The sequence below is a fragment of the Heterodontus francisci genome, chromosome 18 (genome assembly GCF_036365525.1).
Source record: "Heterodontus francisci isolate sHetFra1 chromosome 18, sHetFra1.hap1, whole genome shotgun sequence".
Taxonomy (NCBI): domain Eukaryota; kingdom Metazoa; phylum Chordata; class Chondrichthyes; order Heterodontiformes; family Heterodontidae; genus Heterodontus; species Heterodontus francisci.
In genome coordinates, this window is record NC_090388.1 from 23,321,537 (window position 1) to 23,344,383 (window position 22,847).

The 22,847-nt window shown below is 43.5% G+C and overlaps 1 protein-coding gene across 1 annotated transcript in view; it reads right to left on the reverse strand.

The window, feature by feature from the left end:
- Positions 1-22,847, reverse strand: part of LOC137379502 (receptor-type tyrosine-protein phosphatase R-like) — a 239,121-nt gene that overhangs the window by 82,911 nt on the left and 133,363 nt on the right. Inside the window, exon 8 of the mRNA XM_068050422.1 lies at positions 19,483-19,567. Within this exon, the coding sequence (XP_067906523.1) occupies positions 19,483-19,567 (85 nt within the window). The remainder of the gene's footprint in view (positions 1-19,482; positions 19,568-22,847) is intronic.

Below are 22,847 nucleotides of genomic sequence, written 5' to 3' on the forward strand. Positions count from 1 at the left end.
ATCTATAGAAGCTTTTACAGTCAGTTTTTACGTTCTCTGCAAGCATACTCTTATACTCTATTTTTCCCTTCTTAATCAATCCCTTTGTTCTCCTTTGCTGAATTCTAAACTGCTCCCAAACCTCAGGTTTACTGCTTTTCTGGCCATTTTATATTTCCCCTCCTTGGATCTAATACTATCCCAAATTTCTTTTGTAAGCCACAGTTGAACAGTAAAAACTGTTTTATTTTGCACCAGATAGGAATGAACAATTGTTGTAATTCATCCATGCATTCTTTAAATGCTAGCCTTTGCCCATCCACTGTCAACCCTTTAAGTAACGTTCCCCAATCTATCATAACCAACTCGCACCTCATACCTTCATAGTTTCTTTTATTTAGATTCAGGATCCTAGTCTCGGAATCAACTCTCTCACTCTCCGTCTTAATGAAGAATTTTATCATGTTATGGTCGCTCTTCCCCAAGGGACCCCGCACAACAAGATTGTTAACTAATCCTTTCTCATTACACAATACCCAGTCTAGGATGGCCTGTTCTCTAGTTGGTTCCTCAACGTATTGGTCCAAAAAACCATCACATATGCACTCCAGGAATTCCTCCTCTACAGTATTATTGCTAATTTGGTTTGCCCAATCTATATGTAGATTAAAGTCACCCATAATTCCAGTTGCACCCTTATTGCATGCACCTCTAATTTCCTGTTTAATGCCATCCTCTACATCACCACTGCTGTTTGGGGGTCTATATACAACCCCCACCAATGTTTTCTGCCCCTTGGTGTTTCTTAGCTCCACCCATACTGATTCTACATCAGGATTCTCTGAGCGAATATCCTTCCTCACTATTGTATTGATTTCCTCTTTTAAGGCCAACATATATCCCTCAAGCAACATTTATCCCTCAACCAACAACAATAAAACACATTGTCTGGTCATTTATCTCATTGTTATTTGTGGGATCTTGCTGTGTGTAAATTGTCTGTGACTAACCTACATTACAACAATGATTAAACTTCAAAAGCACTTTACTGACTGTCAGGTGCTTTGGGGTGCCCTGAGGTTGTGACAGGTGCTATACAAATGCAAGCTCTTTCTTATTTCTTTCTTTGCGACTTATATGACCTTTCGGGAGAGCAGCGGAGAGGAGTCCAGACATGCCGGAGTTTGAAAACAAAGTGAGCAGTGACATCACAGGAAAGCTGCAGGTGATTGGTTGGGAGTAACTGCTGTTAGGAAATAACTCTAAATAGCTGGGTTAGTACCCAGTGTTAGGGTGCGTGTATAAATAGCTTAATAATAAGGAACAAGTGCGTAGCTGGTATTTTTTCAAAAAAGGTTTATTTTAACTAGTGAATTGTATTGATTTTTAGTAGGATTTATCAGTACTAGGAAGGTTTTATTAATAATTGTAAACTGTTGTCATAGAGTCATAGAGTCGTACAGCATAGAAACAGGCCCTTCGGCCCAGCGGGTCCATGCCGACCATAACGCCTATCTATACTAATCCCACCTGCCTGCATTAATTCCATATCCCTCTATGCCTTGCTCATTCAAGTACCTGTCCAGATGCCTCTTAAATGTTGCTACTGTTCCTGCCTCCACCAACTCCTCTGGCAGCTCATTCCAGATACCCACTATTCTTTGTGTGAAAAATTTACCCCTTTCATCCCCTTTAAACCTCCTCCCTCTCACCTTAAATCTATGCCCTCTAGTTTTAGTCACCCGTATCATGGGAAACAGACTCTGGCTATCTACCCTATCTGTGCCTCTCATAATTTTATATACCTCTATCATGTCCCCTCTCAGCCTCCTTCGCTCCAGGGAAAACAGACTCAGCCTATCCAATCTCTCTTTATCTCCTGTGCACCCTCTCCAGTGCAATCACATCCTTCCTATAGTGTGGTGACCAGAACTGTACACAGTACTCCAGCTGTGGCCTAACTAGCATTTTATACAGCTCCATCATAACCTCCCTGCTCTTATATTCTATGCCTCGGCTAATAAAGGCAAGTATACCATATGCCTTCATAACCACCTTATCTACCTGTGCTGCTGCCTTCAGTGATCTATGGACAAGTACACCAAGGTCCCTCTGACTTTCTGTACTTCCTAGGGTCCTACCATCCATTGTATATTCCCTTGCCTTGTTAGTCCTCCCAAAATGCATTACCTCACACTTTTCAGGATTAAATTCCATTTGCCACTGCTCTGCCCATCTTACCAGCCCATCTATATCCCCCTGTAATCTAAGGACTTCCTCCTCACTATTTAAAACACCACCAATTTTCGTGTCATCTGCGAACTTACTGATTATACCTCCTATATGCACATCTAAATCATTAATGTACACTACAAACAGCAAGTATCCCAGCACCGAACCTTGTGGTACACCACTGGTCACAGGCTTCCAATCGCAAAAACAGCCCCCGACCATTACCCTCTGCCTCCTGCCACTAAGCCAATTTTGGATCCAATTTGCCAAATTGCCCTGGATCCCATGGGCTCTTACCTTCTTAACCAATCTCCCATGAGGGACCTTATCAAAAGACTTACTGAAATTCATGTAGACTACATCAACTGCTTTACCCTCATCGACACATCTAGTCACCTCCTTGAAAAATTCAATCTTAGAATTAGAATTAGAATTAGAATTAGAACATTACAGCGCAGTACAGGCCCTTCGGCCCTCGATGTTGCGCCGACCTGTGAAACCATCTGACCTACACTATTCCATTTTCATCCATATGTCTATCCAATGACCACTTAAATGCCCTTAAAGTTGGCGAATCTACTACTGCTGCAGGCAGGGCGTTCCACGCCCTTACTACTCTCTAAGTAAAGAAACTACCTCTCACATCTGTCCTATATCTATCACCCCTCAACTTGAAGCTATGTACCCTCGTGTTTGCCATCACCATCCGAGGAAAAAGACGCTCACTATCCACCCTATCTAACCCTCTGATTATCTTATATGTCTCTATTAAGTCACCTCTCCTCCTCCTTCTCTCCAACGAAAACAACCTCAAGTCCCTCAGCCTTTCCTCGTAAGACCTTCCCTCCATACCAGGCAACATCCTAGTAAATCTCCTCTGCACCCTTTCCATAGCTTCCACATCCTTCCTATAATGCGGTGACCAGAACTGCACGCAATACTCCAGGTGCGGTCTCACCAGAGTTTTGTACAGCTGCAGCATGACCTCGTGGCTCCGAAACTCGACCCCCCTACTAATAAAAGCTAACACACCATATGCCTTCTTAACAGCCCTATTAACCTGGTTAGCAACCTTCAGGGATTTATGCACCTGGACACCAAGATCTCTCTGTTCATCTACACTACCAAGAATCTTCCCATTAGCCCAGTACTCTGCATTCCTGTTACTCCTTCCAAAGTGAATCACCTCACACTTTTCCGCATTAAACTCCATTTGCCATCTCTCAGCCCAGCTCTGCAGCCTATCTATGTCCCTCTGTACCCTACAACATCCTTCGGCACTATCCACAACTCCACCGACCTTAGTGTCATCTGCAAATTTACTAACCCACCCTTCTACACCCTCTTCCAGGTCATTTATAAAAATGACAAACAGCAGTGGCCCCAAAACAGATCCTTACGGTACACCACTAGTAACTAAACTCAAGGATGAACATTTGCCATCAACCACCACCCTCTGTCTTCTTTCAGCTAGCCAATTTCTGATCCAAAGCTCTAAATCACCTTCAACCCCATACTTCCGTATTTTCTGCAATAGCCTACCGTGGGGAACCTTATCAAACGCCTTACTGAAATCCATATACACCACATCCACTGCTTTACTCTCATCCACCTGTTTGGTCACCTTCTCGAAAAACTCAATAAGGTTTGTGAGGCACGACCTACCCGTCACAAAACCGTGCTGACTATCTCTAATGAACTTATTCTTTTCAAGATGATTATAAATCCTGTCTCTTATAACCTTTTCCAACATTTTACCCACAACCGAAGTAAGGCTCACAGGTCTATAATTACCAGGGCTGTCTCTACTCCCCTTCTTGAACAAGGGGACAACATTTGCTATCCTCCAGTCTTCCGGCACTATTCCTGTCGACAATGACGACATAAAGATCAAGGACAAAGGCTCTGCAATCTCCTCCCTAGCTTCCCAGAGAATCCTAGGATAAATCCCATCTGGCCCAGGGGACTTATCTATTTTCACACTTTCCAAAATTGCTAACACCTCCTCCTTGTGAACCTCAATCCCATCTAGCCTCGTAGCCTGAATCTCAGTATTCTCAACAACATTTTCTTTCTCTACTGTAAATACTGACGCAAAATATTCATTTAACACTTCCCCTATCTCCTCTGATTCCACACACAACTTCCCACTACTATCCTTGATTGGCCCTAATCTAACTCTAGTCATTCTTTTATTCCTGATATAGCTATAGAAAGCCTTAGGGTTTTCCCTGATCCGATCCACCAATGACTTCTCGTGTCCTCTCCTTGCTCTTCTTAGCTCTCCCTTTAGATCCTTCCTGGCTAGCTTGTAGCTCTCAAGCGCCCTAACTGAGCCTTCACGTCTCATCCTAACATAAGCCGCCTTCTTCCTCTTGACAAGCGCTTCAACTTCTTTAGTAAACCACGGCTCCCTCGCATGACAACTTCCTCCCTGCCTCACAGGTACATACTTATCAAGGACACACAGTAGCTGCTCCTTGAATAAGCTCCACATTTCGATTGTTCCCATCCCCTGCAGTTTCCTTCCCGATCCTACGCATCCTAAATCTTGCCTAATCGCATCATAATTTCCTTTCCCCCAGTTATAATTCTTGCCCTGCGGTATATACCTGTCCCTGCCCATCGCTAAGGTAAACCTAACCGAATTGTGATCACTATCACCAAAGTGCTCACCTACATCTAAATCTAACACCTGGCCGGGTTCATTTCCCAGTACCAAATCCAATGTGGCATCGCCCCTGGTTGGCCTGTCTACATACTGTGTCAGAAAACCCTCCTGCACACACTGGACAAAAACTGACCCATCTAAAGTACTCGAACTATAGTATTTCCAGTCGATATTTGGAAAGTTAAAGTCCCCCATAACAACTACCCTGTTACTCTCGCCCCTGTCGAGAATCATCTTCGCTATCCTTTCCTCTACATCTCTGGAACTATTCGGAGGTCTATAAAAGACTCCCAACAGGGTAGCCTCACCTCTCCTGTTTCTAACCTCGGCCCATACTACCTCAGTAGACGAGTCCTCAAACGTCCTTTCTGTCGCTGTAATACTCTCCTTGATTAACAATGCCACACCCCCCCCCTCTTTTACCATCTTCTCTGTTCTTACTGAAACATCTAAATCCCGGAATCTGCAACATCCATTCCTGCCCCTGCTCTACCCATGTCTCCGAAATGGCCACTACATCGAGATCCCAGGTACCAACCCATGCTGCAAGCTCACCCGCCTTATTCCGGATGCTCCTGGCGTTGAAATAGACACACTTTAAACCAGGTTCTTGCTTGCCAGTGTCCTCTTGCGTCCTTGTAACCATATCCCTGACCTCACTACTCTCAACATCCTGTACACTGGCACTACAATTTAGGTTTCCATTCCCCTGCTGAATTAGTTTAAACCCCCCCGAAGAGCACTAGCAAACCTCCCCCCCAGGATATTGGTACCCCTCTGGTTCAGGTGAAGACCATCCTGTTTGTAGAGGTCCCACCTACCCCAGAAAGAGCCCCAATTATCCAGGAAACCAAAACCCTCCCTCCTGCACCATCCCTGCAGCCACATGTTCAACTCCTCTCTCTCCCTATTCCTCGCTTCGCTATCACGTGGCACGGGCAACAACCCAGAGATAACAACTCTGTTTGTTCTCGCTCTAAGCTTCCACCCTAGCTCCCTGAATTTCTGTCTTAAATCCCCATCTCTCTTCCTACCTATGTCGTTGGTGCCTATGTGGACCACGACTTGGGGCTGCTCCCCCTCCCCATTAAGGATCCCAAAAACACGATCCGAGACATCACGAACCCTGGCACCTGGGAGGCAACATACCAACCGTGAGTCTCTCTCGTTCCCACAGAACCTCCTATCTGTTCCCCTAACTATGGAGTCCCCAATGACTAATGTTCTGCTCCTCTTCCCCCTTCCCTTCTGAGCAACAGGGACAGACTCTGTGCCAGATACCTGTACCCCATTGCTTACCCCTGGTAAGTCGTCCCCCGCAACAGTATCCAAAACGGTATACCTGTTGTTGAGGGAAACGGCCACAGGGGATCCCTGCACTGCCTGCTGGTTCCCTCTCCTTCCCCTGACGGTAACCCATCTACCTACTTCTTTTACCTGAGGTGTGACTACCTCCCCATAACTCCTCTCAATAACCTCCTCCGCCTCCCGAATGATCCGAAGTTCATCCAGCTCCAGCTCCAGTTCCCTAACGCGGTTCTCGAGGAGCTGGAGTTGGGTGCACTTCCCACAGATGCAGTCAGCAGGGACACTCTTGGCGACCCTTACCTCCCACATTCTGCAGGAGGAACATACAACTGCCTTAACCTCCATTCCCACTATTCCAAATTCCCAACAAATCTACTGAAAAACCAAAAACAAAAAGTCAAAACTTGTTAGGTTAGCAATCCAACGGACAGAACTTCCTAAATAAAAAGCTTACCTTATCAACACACCAGAGTCCTTTTTTTTGGTTAGAGGAGGAGGGTGGGTGGGTGGGAGACACTACACATGTAGTGTCTCGGGTACAGCCACCACACAAATATATACTTTTTCCTTACCCAGCAGTCCCCTGGTCCTCCGAAAACAAAAGGGAATTCACTTTTAAACTTACACTGAAATTGACTTCACAGCTGTAAGCCCGCTCACGCACCTCCGTTGCTATCAAAGCTGCAGTCACCGAAACTAAAAGAAAGAGATTTTAAACCACACAAATATATACCTTTTTCCTTACCCAGCAGTCCCCTGGTCCTCCGAAAACAAAAGGGAATTCACTTTTAAACTTACACTGAAATTGACTTCACAGCTGTAAGCCCGCTCACGCACCTCCGTTGCTATCAAAGCTGCAGTCACCGAAAACTGAAATTGACTTCACAGCTGTAAGCCCGCTCACGCACCTCCGTTGCTATCAAAGCTGCAGTCACCAAAACTAAAAGCTAGTTAGACACGATCTCCCCCTGACAAAGCCACGCTGACTATCCCTGATTAATCCCTGCCTCTCCAAATGGAGATTAGTCCTGTCCCTCAGAATTTTTTCCAATATTTTCCCAACCACTGATGTTAGACTCACTGGCCTGAAATTACCTGGTTTATCCCTGCTACCCTTCTTGAATAATGGTACCACATTCTCTGTCCTCCAGTCCTCTGGTACCTCTCCTGTGGCCGGAGAGGATTTGAAAATTTGTGTCAAAGCCCCTTGCCTCACATAACAGCCTGGGATACATCTCATCTGGGCCTCAGGATTTATCCACTTTTAAGCCCGCTGAAACAGCTAATACTTCCTCCCTTTCAATGCTAATATGTTCAAGTATATCACAATCCTCCTCCCTGATCTCTACACCTACGTCGTCCTTCTCCATAGTGAACACCGATGAAAAGTAATCATTTAAAACCCGACCTATGTCCTCCGGCTCGACACAAAGATTGCCATGTTGGTCCCTAATGGGCCCTACTCTTTCCCTGGTTATCCTCTTACCTTTAATATACTTGTAAAACACCTTAGGATTTTCCTTTATCTTGCCCGCCAGTGTTTTTTCATGCCCCCTCTTCGCTCTCCTAATTACTGAGTGGTGTGAAACAGGGCTGTGTTCTCGCACCCACACTTTTTGGGATTTTCTTCTCCCTGCTGCTTTCACATGCGTTCAAATCCTCTGAAGAAGGAATTTTCCTCCACACAAGATCAGGGGGCAGGTTGTTCAACCTTGCCCGTCTAAGAGCGAAGTCCAAAGTACGGAAAGTCCTCATCAGAGAACTCCTCTTTGCTGACGATGCTGCTTTAACATCTCACACTGAAGAATGCCTGCAGAGTCTCATCGACAGGTTTGCGTCTGCCTGCAATGAATTTGGCCTAACCATCAGCCTCAAGAAAACGAACATCATGGGGCAGGATGTCAGAAATGCTCCATCCATCAATATTGGCGACCACGCTCTGGAAGTGGTTCAAGAGTTCACCTACCTAGGCTCAACTATCACCAGTAACCTGTCTCTAGATGCAGAAATCAACAAGCGCATGGGTAAGGCTTCCACTGCTATGTTCAGACTGGCCAAGAGAGTGTGGGAAAATGGCGCACTGACACGGAACACAAAAGTCCGAGTGTATCAGGCCTGTGTCCTCAGTACCTTGCTCTACGGCAGCGAGGCCTGGACAACGTATGCCAGCCAAGAGCGACGTCTCAATTCATTCCATCTTCGCTGCCTTCGGAGAATACTTGGCATCAGGTGGCAGGACTATATCTCCAACACAGAAGTCCTTGAAGCGGCCAACATCCCCAGCTTATACACACTACTGAGTCAGCGGCGCTTGAGATGGCTTGGCCATGTGAGCCGCATGGAAGATGGCAGGATCCCCAAAGACACATTGTACAGCGAGCTCGCCACTGGTATCAGACCCACCGGCCGTCCATGTCTCCGTTATAAAGACGTCTGCAAACGCGACATGAAATCGTGTGACATTGATCACAAGTCGTGGGAGTCAGTTGCCAGCATTCGCCAGAGCTGGCGGGCAGCCATAAAGACAGGGCTAAATTGTGGCGAGTCGAAGAGACTTAGTAGTTGGCAGGAAAAAAGACAGAGGCGCAAGGGGAGAGCCAACTGTGCAACAGCCCCAACAAACAAATTTCTCTGCAGCACCTGTGGAAGAGCCTGTCACTCCAGAATTGGCCTTTATAGCCACTCCAGGCGCTGCTTCACAAACCACTGACCACCTCCAGGCGCGTATCCATTGTCTCTCGAGATAAGAAGGCCCAAAAGGAAAGAAAGAAAGATGTTCAAGTATATCACAATCCTCCTCCCTGATCTCTACACCTACATCGTCCTTCTCCATAGTGAACACCGATGAAAAGTAATCATTTAAAACCCGACCTATGTCCTCCGGCTCGACACAAAGATTGCCATGTTGGTCCCTAATGGGCCCTACTCTTTCCCTGGTTATCCTCTTACCTTTAATATACTTGTAAAACACCTTAGGATTTTCCTTTAAAGTGCCACCCTACACTTTCTATACTCCTCTAGTGCCTCTGCTGTTTTCAGTGCTTGGGATATGCCATAAGCCTCCTTTTTTCCCCTGATCTAATCCTCTAAATCCCTTGACATCCAGGGTTCCCTGGGCCTGTTACTCCTACCCTTCAACTTAACGGGTACATGTTGGCTCTGAACTTTCACAATTTCCTCTTTGAATGACTCCCACTGATGTGATGCAGTCTTTCTTACAAGTAGCTGCTCCCAGTCCACTTTGGCATGATTCTATTTTATCATATTGAAATCGGCCAGCCCCCAATTCAGTACCTTTATTTCTGGTCCACCTTTGTCCTTTTCCATAACTACCTTAAATCTTACGGAGTTATGGTCACTATCCCCGAAATGCTCCCCCACTGACACTTCTAATACTTGACCGGCTTTATTCCCTAGGATTAGGTCCAGTACTGCCCCTTCTCTTGTAGGACTTTCTACATACTGGCTCAAAAAGCTCTCCTGTATGCATTTTAAGATTCTGCCCCCTTTAAGCCTTTTGCATTACGACTATCCCAGTTAATAATGGGGAAGTTGAAATCCCCTACTATTATTACCCTATTATTTTTACACCTGTCTGAGATTTGCCTACATATCTGCTCCTCTATCTCTCCCTGGCTGTTTGGAGGCCTGTAGTACACACCCAGCCAAGTGATTGCCCCCTTTTTGTTTTTAAGTTTTACCCAAATGGCCTCATTTGAGGAACCGTCTAAGATATCATCCCTCCTTACTGCAGTAAATGACTCCTTGATCAACAGTGCAATGCCACCTCCTCTTTTATCCCCTCCCCTGTCACGCCTGAAGATTCTATACCCTGGAATATTGAGCTGCCAATCCTGTCCCTCCCTCAACCATGTCTCTGTGATAGCAATAATATCATAATCCCATGTGCTAATCAACACCCTCAATTCATCTGCCTTACTAGTAAGACTCCTTGCATTGAAATAGATGCAATCCAGCCTTGCATTTTTCACTTGTGCCTTACCAGGTCTATATTTGCTCTGCCTTCCAGATAGACTCACTTTCAGTTCTATATTACCCCCTGCTGTACCTCCACTCTGTATCGCAGCCCCCTGCCAAATTAGTTTAAACCCCCACCACCCCCCACCCCGCCAACAGCACTAGCAAACCTGCTAGCAAGGATGCTTGTCCCATTCCAGTTCAGGTGCAACCCGTCCAACTTGTACAGGTCCCACCTTTGCCAGAAACAGATCCAGTGATCCAGGAAACTAAAGCCCTCCCTCCTGCACCATCTCCTCAGCCACGCATTCATCTGCTCTATCCTCCTATTTCTCAACTCACTAGCAAGTGGCACCGGGAGTAATCCAGAGATTACAACCTTCGAGGTCCTGCTTTTTAGTCTGCTACCTAGCTTCCTAAATTCTTGTTGCAGGACCTCATCTCTTTTTCTACCTATGACGTTGGTACCAATGTGTACTACGACATCTGGCTGCTCACCCTCCCCCTTCAGAATGTCTTGCAGCCGCTCCATGACATCCTTGACCCTAGCACCAGGAAGGCAACATACCATCCTGGAGTCACGTTTGCGGCCACAGAAACACCTATCTGTACCCCTTACGATAGAATCCCCTATCATTATATCTCTTCCACTCCTTTTTCCTCCCTGCTGTGCAGCAGAGCCATCCTTGGTGCCACAGACCTGGCTGTTGCTGCTTTCCCCTGGGAGGCCATCCCCCTCAACAGTATCCAAAGCGGTATATCTGTTTGAGAGGGGGATGGCCACAGGGGACTCCTGCATTACCTGCCTACGCCTACTACTCTGCCTGGTGGTCACCCATCCCATGAAACGGGTAGATCATTTTTCAGCTGGCACAGACACGATGGGCCAAGTGGCCTCTTTTTGAGCCTGAAACTTTCTATGATTCTATTCTATACTATTTAGAGTGAATGACTCCCCTCACTTTGTGTTTACTGAAGACCTTGTCCAAGTTATGGAATATCAGTGCTACATGGTCCTCAAAGTCATCAAGTACTTGTAGGTCAGATACATCATGGTGTTATGAATGTGATTCTGTTTTGTTAAGAATAATTTTTAAAAAAGGAATTTTTAGTTAAGCTAAATAAATGTCTTAATCAAGAGGACAGTGAGGGCTGGATTGGCAACAGTGTTACTGTTTGTTACCTTGCTCAAGCTAGGCTTAAGGCAGAAGCCATGGCAACAGGGGCAGAAAATTTACAACTCTCCTTTGAATGGACAAGCCTAGTAGCAGTCACAGAACATCTGGCTGGGGAAAAGCTGCCAAGCTGTTCGGCTGTTACTCAGTGTGTGCGTCAAGCCTGGATGAGAAGTTAAGAAAGAACAGAAGACCACAATGCTAGGCCATAAGGTGCTAAGCCACCTGTTGCTGGCTCCAAACACTCTTCTGATTGCACATGAGTAACTGAAGCTGTCTCATGTTGTATAGAAACAGGAATAAGTCATTTGGCCTCTCAAGTTTGTTCTCCCCTTTAATTATATTACGGTTGATCTGCATCACAACTCTATTTACTTGCCTTTGCTCCATATCCCTTGATACCCTTGCTCAACAAAAATCTATCGATCTTCCTTTTGAAAATTCCAATTGACCCAGTATCCACAGCCATTTGGTCGCAAGAGATCTGGATTTCCACTCCCTTCTTTGTGAAAAAGTGCTTCCTGATTTCACTTCCAAATGTCCTAGCTCTTATTTTTTGATTATGTGTCCTCATTTTGGATTCCCCCACCAGAGGATATTGTCTTTCTGTGTTTTACTTGTCGAATCCCTTTATTATGCTAAACAGCTCAATTAGATCATCCCTCTATCTTCTAAATTCAAGGGAAAACAAACCAAATTTATTCAAAACTCACAATTTAAGTTTTTAAACTTTCCTACATTACTACAGTGACTACTCTTCAAAAAAAAAACTTAATTGTAAAGCTCTTCGGGCGGTCTGGTGGTCATGAAAGGCGCAATATAACTTCAGGTCTGTCTTTCTTTCTTTAAACCGCACTGTACCCCTTCTAGCTTACCAGCTTCCAAATGACTTCCCTTCCAGTTCTAAAGTGTTTCTTACATTGCACCTCTGTAACAAGATAACATAAAGTAGGTATTTCTTTCTTGTTTATTTTTAATTCTAATTTTTTCCTCTCATTTGCCAATGGCATGAATCATGCTGGGATACAATTTGCAGTATCTTAACCAAATGCCATTTTCATCTGTTTACACTGCAAGATTCAACAGGCTATTTGACCATGACAACATCAAAGGGCGGCACAGTGGAGCAGTGGTTAGCACTGCAGCCTCACAGCTCCAGGGACCTGGGTTCGATTCTGGGTACTGCCTGTGTGGAGTTTGCAAGTTCTCCCTGTGTCTGCGTGGGTTTTCTCCGGGTGCTCCGGTTTCCTCCCACAAGCCAAAAGACTTGCAGGTTGGTAGGTAAATTGACCATTATAAATTGTCACTAGTATAGGTAGGTGGTAGGGAAGTATAGGGACAGGTGGGGATGTTTGGTAGGAATATGGGATTAGTGTAGGATTAGTATAAATGGGGGGTTGATGGTCGGCACAGACTCGGTGGGCCGAAGGGCCTGTTTCAGTGCTGTATCTCTAATCAAAAATCTAATCTAAAGCCAGGTTTGATTCTGTCCTCAGCTGCAAAGTGGGCAGGAGGAGAAAAAAGATTTCCTCTGGAAGTAGCATGACTCTAAATATAGTTAATTTATCAATAATAGGTTTAGAATTTTGCTACATCAAGTGCATAGAGGAAATTTTCTTCCCAGGTGTCCACACACTCCACAAAGTGACATTGGATAATGACTAGGAGCAAAATTCATGGCAGAGTTTTCCCGCTCCCTAACCCAGATAGTTGAGGTTTATTGAAACATTACTACCAATTCATTGGCTGAGGTTTGATCATTCAGCACAGACCAGATATTGAACATTTTCCACCAGTCAATGCCCTTATCACCACATGTATTTTAACCATGTCTGCTCTTGAGATGGTAACACTTTGCCACACAGAGGGGAAATGTGCCTTGGTGCAGCTAGCATCCTGCTTGTTGCAAGGGGCCCTTGTTCTCCAATAGGTAGGCCTAGTAAGCATTGGGCTGAAGCATTTGGAATTGCAAGACTACGAATTACTAGCTAATCTACTTTTGGTGATGTTGGTTTATGAATAGCTTAATAGGGTCTTGTACTTCCACGTAAAGTAAGCACAAGAGGTTGTAAGGAAGTACTGAAGCATGAGCCTAGATTATGTGCCTAAGTCTTGGAGTGCGACTTGAACCCACAACCTTATGATTATGAAGGAAGAATGCTACCAGCTGATCCAGACTGATGCTTATTATAGATCTCGGTCCATCATAGGAATGAGTCAAGTGATTCTATGACAACTGTTGGGTAGGGAGAATTTGGCAAAATGAAGCATTGTTGTAACTTGACTTTACAGAACAGGCTGGATGGTCTTTTTCCGTCCATCATTTTCACATGTTCATTTATTTGGTCATTGTCCCTGTGGTTGCTCAGAAAGCTATCCAAAATAGCTGAAACCAGGTATATGACTGAATACATGAATGAAATTGCCCTTCTAGCTGCAACAATCGTAAGCACCACATAAACAAAACATGCAATAGCTTCACAAAATGTGTATGGGAAAGTAAATTCCAGAAAATACAATTTGAAGAATTCCATGCTTGTTTATTTTTTAACTGAAATATCTCTGATTAAGAAGAGTGTCAAGCTACTGTCAAATGATATTTTGGAGTTTAATGTTCAAACAACATCTAAACATTGCACATGTTGCATAGGAAAATTGAGTGCTAATTCTTTCTCTACCTGAATTTGGCAGCAACTGAATTTCTTTTAAAGCTTTTCAGATGCTTGTACCTGAAGCAGCTGCACTAATGGAAACTGCGTGCAAGTGAGTATCAGAGACCTGTGCGTTCGGATTTCCTGCTGTAATGCCAGAGGTAATTCAGGGGTAAACTGCCCCCACACCCACCTCTTAAGAAAGGGGCTAGAGTATCCAGAGCTCCTACTTAAGTGATGTCTCTTAAAGGGATACGTTGGTATTGCCAAAAATTATAGTTTTGGCTTTTTGCTTATAGGTGTTTTTGCCCCTTCAGTGCTTGCTGCAGAATTCTGCTAATCCAATCCACTTAGTGAAGAACCCTGTGTTCAGCACCATGTTACATGTCACCCTTTTACAAATGGCTTATTTGTAGACAGATGAGAGGAAACTACCACTGGGCCTCTGCTGAGCCCCTAACAACCGTTTTGCTCCCCAGGCACATAATCTAGGCTCATGCTTCAGTACTTCCTTACAACCTCTTGTGCTTACTTTACCTGCCCACGTTGTGACTGTAGAGCTGCTCCATGCCACTTGGAAGAAAAGTAGGAGCTTGGCAGTTAAACCAGCATCTTGCTCCTATTCCCAGACCATCGGTCTTCATACCCATATTTGTTTCTCTTGCTCCTCTACCTACTGCTTGGCACAATGGTGCTGCTGATTTACCAGCTTCCTGCGGTGTAGACTACAGGGGCTGCTTGGACAAGTGCTTGGGATTCTGAAGCCATTCCAGCCAAGGCACAAACTCACTCAAAGTGTCAGAATCTTTAAATGGACATCAAGACCACTGATATGCATGAAAACAGAGATCAAAGGAGGGTTTTCTGTTAGAGAGAGCGGGATGAGAGACGCTGGTGTACTTTAAATGTAATGTCTCCAGTCATCTAAATATGGGCCCAAATGAGCTAAATAATCTTAAAATAACCTTCCTTTTATATATAGTAAAATGCCCTCAAAATGCAGTCTGGTATTTGATTTGCTTTGCTAAACAGCTTCACAATGACTGGTACTTTTCATGAATGACCAATAATCACAACCTTTTCCTTTTACATCTTTGCCAATGTACACCCATTCATTGTGTACTCATGTTCCAAATTTCCTGTTCCAGATTTAAATGCATTTTCCAATCCATGGCTTTAGGGCAGTTCACACTTAAAAGTACTTACTCTAAAAGGGCACTGACCCTTAGTCGCAGTCAGAATAATTTAAGGTTAAACTATACATATCAAAGATATCAAAGTCCAAAACTAAGATAGATGTACATTTCTTCAGAAGTTTTCAGGTAATAGCTGAATGGATGCAAAATTCCTGTGGGGCTCGCTGATATCTATACTTGAATCTCTGATATCCACTCCACAGGCACAATTCTATATCTTGACAGCCTTCTCTGTATTTAAATAAAATTTGAAGGTTGGGGACAAGAATACCACAGTAGAAGCAGCAACAAATCGATCAGAGGATGCAGCAGAAGTAATCGGACAAGCAGCAGGGAGTAGGATTATATGAAAGTATTGTATTGTATTACATGCAAGGTAGAAGGTGTAGTCACAGGAAAGACAAGAGATGCTTTCTCGAAGGTATTAGCACCAGGAAAAGCAATTTCCTGGGCTGGGAAATTCTACTGAGTCAAGTTGCTTGCCAGTTGAAAAACAAAGCAACTCATCTGCTTGTAAGTAATACAATAAGGTTTTCCCTCCATCTCCAATCCTTTATTACTTCTTTGGCTCCTTTGTTGTGACATATGACTCCCTGTGCTTTGCTACATTGCTTCTGATTACCATCTTGTCTATATTTAAATATGTAATTCATTTATCTTTAAGATTAAATTGTGCTTATAAATTCAAGTAACACTTTTTGGTGAATCAAATGCTAGGGGAGAAACTCAAATGCTCTGTCCCAGCAATTTAAAACAAAAGCTTGGAAGTGTTCTTTGGTAGAGTCCTGTAGGTGGGAGTTCTGACCCTGTGTGATGAAGAAAACAGTTGCACGCTTGCAGATCCCTTCAGCTACTGCCACTGAAATGAGTCTATTTCTCAACATTGCTTCTAAGTTTGCTTGTTTTCAGACTTGTTGCAAGCACCTATTCTTTTCATATTCACTCTGCAATTCTGAAATTTCAGCAGAGGTTGAATGCAGAATGATGGTTCCCTGATTAATCCAAAAATACACCAAACACATGACTATCAAAGCTGGGTAACAGATACGCTGCAAGAAGATTCCATCTTGGCTCACTGTGAAATTATTGCACTTCTATCCTTCGACGATATACAGGGCTCAACAGAGGAGCCCTTCAAGGTGAAATTATTTTAATGAATTGTTGTAGAGAAATGCCCACAGGGATATGACAGGGATATGATAGTGGTTATATTCTGTAGTCCAGAAGCCTGGACTAATGATCCTGCAACATTGAGTTCAAATCTCACCAAGGCAGCTAGGAAATTTAAATTTAATTAATTAAATAAATCTGGAATTTTTTTTAAAGAAAGCTAGTATCAGTAGTGGTGACCATGAAATTACCATATTGTCATTAATAAAAATCATCTGTCCCCCTAATGTCCTTTAGGAAAGAAAATCTGCTGATATTCCTGGTCTGGCTTATGTGTGACTCCAGATTCTCAGCAAAGTGGTTGTCTCTTAACTATCCTCTGAAATGGCCAAACAAGCCACTTAATTGTATTCAAGAAGACAGTTCACCACCATCTTCTCAAGGGCTGTTAGGGATGGACAATAAATGATGGCCTTGTCAGTGATGCTCATATCCCATGAATGAATAGAAAATAAGGACACTGACCTGGGGCAAAGCTATGAGTCGATATTCGAAATACTTTCTCCTTGCGTTACCTTCCCCTTTAATTCTGGGAGGTTATAAATGAAGTAGAAACATCATGTGGAAAATAGCTATTAAAAGAGCTTGCCAGCAGAAAGTTGCTTGCTTTTGTTTTAGCAAATACTTGCTATTATAACAGGGGAAGGGAAGCTTGATGTGCCAAGGAAACAGCTCAGCCTCTAAAAGAGACCATGAGGTGATATTATTGCATTCCTTTCTTAGTATGGGAATCTATAATTATGCAGAATGAATATTTAAATACCAACCTGCCTCCTGTGAATGGGTTGGTTGCCCACCCTTTACCCGGTTTCCGTTAAAACCGAAAGTGGGAGGCTTTGAGTTGGGTTGGCGCCGGGTTTCAGATTTAACATTTTTACATTCCACCGAACCCAAATTCACATGTTTTTTGGGGGTTAAAATTTCCACTTAAGTGTCTAAATGGGGTGGAGGAACAGAGATCTGGAGGTACAGATACACAAGTCACTAAAAGTAAAGCCAAAACAAAAAACAAAGCATTGGGATTTATTTCTAGAGGGATAGAACCAAAAAGCAGAGAAGTTATGTTAAACTTATATAGACCTTGGTTAGGTCACACTTGGAGTACTGTGCACAGTATTATAAAAAGGATCTAGAATTACTGGAGAGAATGATACAAGAACTGAAAGGTTGTACCTATGAGAAAAGATTGAACAGATTGGGGCTCTTTTCTCTAGAAAAGAGAAACTGTGAAGTTACCTGATGGAGGTCTTTAAGATTATGAAACAAGTTGATAGGGTAGACATAGAGAAGATGTTTCCACTTGCAGGCGAGACTAGAACTAGGGGTCATAAATATAAAATCGCCATTAATATACCTAAAAGGGAATTCAGGAGAAACCTCTTTACCAAGAGCGTGGTTAGAATATAGAATCCTCTACCACAAGGAGTAGTTGAGGCCAATAGCATAGATGCACTTAAGGGGAAGCTGAATAAGCACATGAGGGAGAAAGGAATAGAAGAATATGTTGAGGGGGTTAGATGATGAAGAAGGGTGGGAGGAGATGCATGTGGAGCATAAATATGGGCATGGACCTGTTGGGCTGAATGGCCTGTTTCTGTGCTGTAAATACTTTGTAATACAAAGTAAACAAAAGTTGTTACCAGGATTCCCACTAACCATTAGAGATAACATTTTTGATTCTCCTTTCTGTAGCTTTCACTCTATCCAAATCTGGAACAGGATCATTCAAAGCAAAAACTGTATCCAAAGTGGAGAGAGTAAGGGAATTTTTGACTTTGTGCAATAATGTAAAATAGACGCTAGTGAATTGAGAGGCTTTTTCATATCTTTTTATTTTCATTGAACTCGTAATTAACCCTAGTGAGACAAAGTTACTTGGCTGTCCAAGTTACATATACAGTTTCCAAATTCTGTTCTATGAAAGTGATCAGGTTTGTTAAACTAGCACACCTTAGTGAGGTAATAATGTATAATTTTGTGGCCTAATGTCAGTGAGTTTACCCTATGAATATCTGAGCTGTACATATTAGGAAGACCCCAGGTTTGACCTCTGGTCAATGCTGAGTTTGATGATCCTATATAGGATGGTGCCGAGGTGCTACAATTGGCCTCAGCAGGCAGTAACTGAACTGTGCGACATATATCCCAACTTTTTCAATGGGATGTAAGGCGCAGTGTCATGTGCAAAGCAAATCTCTACACACAAATGAAGCCAGGTGTTTTAGTGCTTCACTCTGCATCTGGTCTTGTCTCTGTACCTGAAGAAGAACCAATCAAGACTGTAGACTCTGAAATCATATCCATCAGAAAAAGATTGATATACTCCCACCTCAAGATATAGTGTGAAATGAGAATTTTATGGGCGTTGTTGATTTTGTGCGAAGGTCTCATTGTGTAAATCATTATTATTTGGTATCAGACCCACCGGCCGTCCACGTCTCCGCTTTAAAGACATCTGCAAACGCGACATGAAATCCTGTGACATTGATCACAAGTCGTGGGAGTCAGTTGCCAGCGTTCGCCAGAGCTGGCGGGCAGCCATAAAGACAGGGCTAAAATGTGGCGAGTCGAAGAGACTTAGTAGTTGGCAGGAAAAAAGACAGAGGCGCAAGGGGAGAGCCAACTGTGCAACAGCCCCAACAAACAAATTTCTCTGCAGCACCTGTGGAAGAGCCTGTCACTCTAGAATTGGCCTTTATAGCCACTCCAGGCGCTGCTTCACAAACCACTGACCACCTCCAGGCGCGTATCCATTGTCTCTCGAGATAAGGAGGCCCAAAAGAAAAGAAAGAAGAAGCAATGCATTTCCTATCTGTTCAAATCCCAATGTTCTGCTTGTCCCCACCAGCCTAATGTATGGAGGAAGTTAGCAACTGGTACAGAAAGCAGTAACAAACATATTCTTCTCACTGGCAATTCAAACCTGCGCTTGACTCCAATTTTAAACAGGAGTGTACTTAAAATGTGCATATCTGCATGAATATGTTACATATGTTATTAATAAGCACAGACTTAGCCAATGTAGCTTGAAATATAAAGAAAATAAATATTTTGTATCAAAAGATATTCAAGGCTTGAATATTGAACAGTGAAAGACGAATTGCGTTAACAGGTGAACTTACTTGGCAAAATAGTTTTATATCTGTTCTTAGCTCCATGACAGGGGATATTCAGCTCTTTGGGATTCACAAAATTCATGGGAATTTCCTGTAATTTGAAGGGAATAATAAAACACAAGCATCAGAAATTCCAATCTACTCAGAACACTGCATAGCACGCACAGCTGTTGTCAGGTAAAGAATTCCGCAATATATATTTAGGTGAAACCTGTGTGTCATTTGCAGCAAAATATGGAATCCATGCTCAATATCTTTTTTCCCTTTTCCATCCCACATACTAATCTGATCCTCCAGTATGGGAGTGCCAGGTGAAACTTTTCTGTGGAGCTCCTAAAGAAAGTATGGAATGGAAAATTTACTGGGAAATATACAAGCACACTCATGATTTCAACTGTATGCAGCTTGCCTCATTAACTGCATCATGGAATTAATTATAGAATTAATGGACAACCTGTGGGTAGCTTTTCTGCTTTCTTCCTCATTCTTAGTCCCAAACTCCTATCGTATCAGGACATTAGATTTACATGAATGATAGAAACATGATTTTAAAAAAAGGTTAAAAGGGTTCCATAATCCATATAATTGAATGTTTAAGCTATTAAGCAGTGGATGGTACAGGAACATTGTCACAATGTATGCATAATGGCACACTGGGGTTAATGAAGCTGCTTGAAATCACTAAAGTGCTTCATTAAACCTTCCTGTTCTGTTATCAAGGAAGACTTACGATAGGCCATCAAGGCTGTTTGAGGATCAAATGTAAGATCTTCTACATATTGATGAATATTCATGAACAAATGTGATTTTTTTTTATTTATTTAGAGATACAGCACTGAAACAGGCCCTTCGGGCCATCGAGTCTGTGCCGACCAACAACCACCCATTTATACTAACCCTACAGTAATCCCATATTCCCTCCCACCTACCTACACTAGGGGCAATTTACAAAGGCCAATTTACCTATCACCTGCAAGTCTTTGGATGTGGGAGGAAACCGGAGCCCTGCAAGTCTTTGGATGTGGGAGGAAACCGGAGCACCCGGCGAAAACCCACGCAGACACAGGGAGAACTTGCAAACTCCGCACAGGCAGTACCTAGAATCGAACCCGGGTCCCTGGAGCTGTGAGGCTGCGGTGCTAACCACTGCGCCACTGTGCCGCCACATATATATGTCTGTGCCCAGTTTTTATATTCAATATCCACATATCATCTCCACACATATAGACATTGAGCATAAGATCAAGGCACAAAGATGAACATGGATAGCATGTTTAGGGAGGTGGTCACACCACAGGTTAGGACCATGCAGGCACAGAGTGAATGGATGACCGCCAGGTAGTCTAAGAGAACCAGGCAGGCAGTGCCTGAGTCCCCTGAGTCTATCTTGCTTGCTAATCGGTTTTCCATTTGGATACAGGTGAGAGCGATGGTTCCTCGGGGAGTGCAGCCAGAGCAAAGTCCGTGGCACCACGGGTGGCTCAGCTGCACAGGAGGGGAGGAGAAAGAGTGGAAGAGCAATAGTGATAGGGGATTCGATAGTCAGGGGATTAGACAGGTGTTTCTGGAGCAGTAAATATGATTCCAGAATGGTATGTTGCCTCCCTGGTGCAAGGGTCAAGGATGTCATGGAGCAGCTGCAGGACATCCTTCTGGGGGAGGGTGAACAACCAGAGGTCGTGGTCCACATTGGTGCCAATGACATAGGCAGGAAGAGGGATGAGGTCCTGAAAGCAGATTTTAGGGAGTTAGGAAGGAAATTAAAAAGCAGGACCTCCAAAGCAATAATCTCAGGATTACTCCCAGTGTCACATGCTAGTGAGCATAGGAATAGGAGGCTTGATCGATTGAACAAGTGGCTGGAGATTTGGTATAGGAGGGAGGGCATCAGATTTCGGAGGCATTAGGACCAGTTCTGGGGCAGGTGGGGTCTGTACAAGATGGACGGGCTGCACCTTAACAGGACTGAAATTAACATCCTTGCAGGGAGATTTGCTAGTGCTGTTGGGGAGGGTTTAAACTAGCTTGTCAGGGGGGTGGGAACCAGAGGGAGAGCTCAAATTGGAAAGAAGTAAAGCTGGTAACAGGAGGTAGAAAAGTAGCAAGTGACATTAGAAGGCAGGCGAAACAAAGGCGAGCATCAACTAGGCTTAGAATGCAGAATGCCAAGAAGACAAGGTGAAGGGCACTCTACCCGAATGTATGCATCATTCTCAACAAGGTAGATGATTTAAAGGCCCAAATAGAGGTAAATGGATATGATCTAATTGCCATAACGGAAATGTGGCTATAGTGTGGCCAAGACTGGGAACTGAATATTCAAGGATATTCGACATTTAGGAAGAACATACGAACATATGAATTAGGAGCAGGAGTAGGCCACTCGGCCCTTCGAGCCTGCTCCGCCATTCAATAAGTTCATGGCTGCACCGATTACTCCACATTTCCACCTACTCCCGATAACCTTCCTCCCCCTTGCTTATCAAGAATGTATCTACCTCTGCCTTAAAAATATTCAAAGACTCAGGTAAAAAGGAAAGGAGGTGGTGTTGTGCTGATAATAAGGGATGGGATCAGTACATTAGTATGGGAGGATCTCAGAATGGAAGAACAAAATGTGGAATCTGTTTGGGTGGAGCTAAAAAACAGCAAGGAGCAGCAAACATTGATAGGAGTTGTTTATAGGCCACCAAACAGTAGTGGTAGTGTGAGGCATGGAATTAATCAGGAGGTTAGAGAAGCATGTGGCATGGGTAATACAGTAATCATGGGTGAATTCAATCTGCATATAGTCTGGGTAAACCTAATGAGCACTAATGCTGTGGATACGAGTTTTTGCAGTGTGTTAGGGATGGTTTTCTAGAGCAGATTGTTGATGAACCGACGAGAGAACTGGTTAGTTTAGATCTAGTATTATGTAATGAGAAACAGCTAATTAATAATCTTGTTGTAAAAGAACCTTTAGGGATGATTGACCATAATATATTAGCATTTTACATTATGTTGGAAAATGAGGTAGTTCAATCTGAAACCAGGGTGTTAAATTTGAATAAAGGAAATTATGAAGGTATGAGGGGCAAATTGGCTGAGGTGGATTGGGAAAATACATTAAAAGGTATGACAGTACATAGGCAATGGATAGTCTTCAAAGAAATATTATATAGTTTACAGTATCTATACATTCCTTCAAGGCACAAAAACCCCAAAAGTAAAGGGAGTCAACCGTGGATAACAAAGGAAGTTAGGGATAAGATTAAAAGAAAAGGCTTATAAAGTTGCCAGAATTAGTAGTAAACCTGAGGATTGGGAGGATTTTAGAATACAGCAAAGGAGGAAGAAGAAACTGAGAAAGAAAGGAAGAATGGAATATG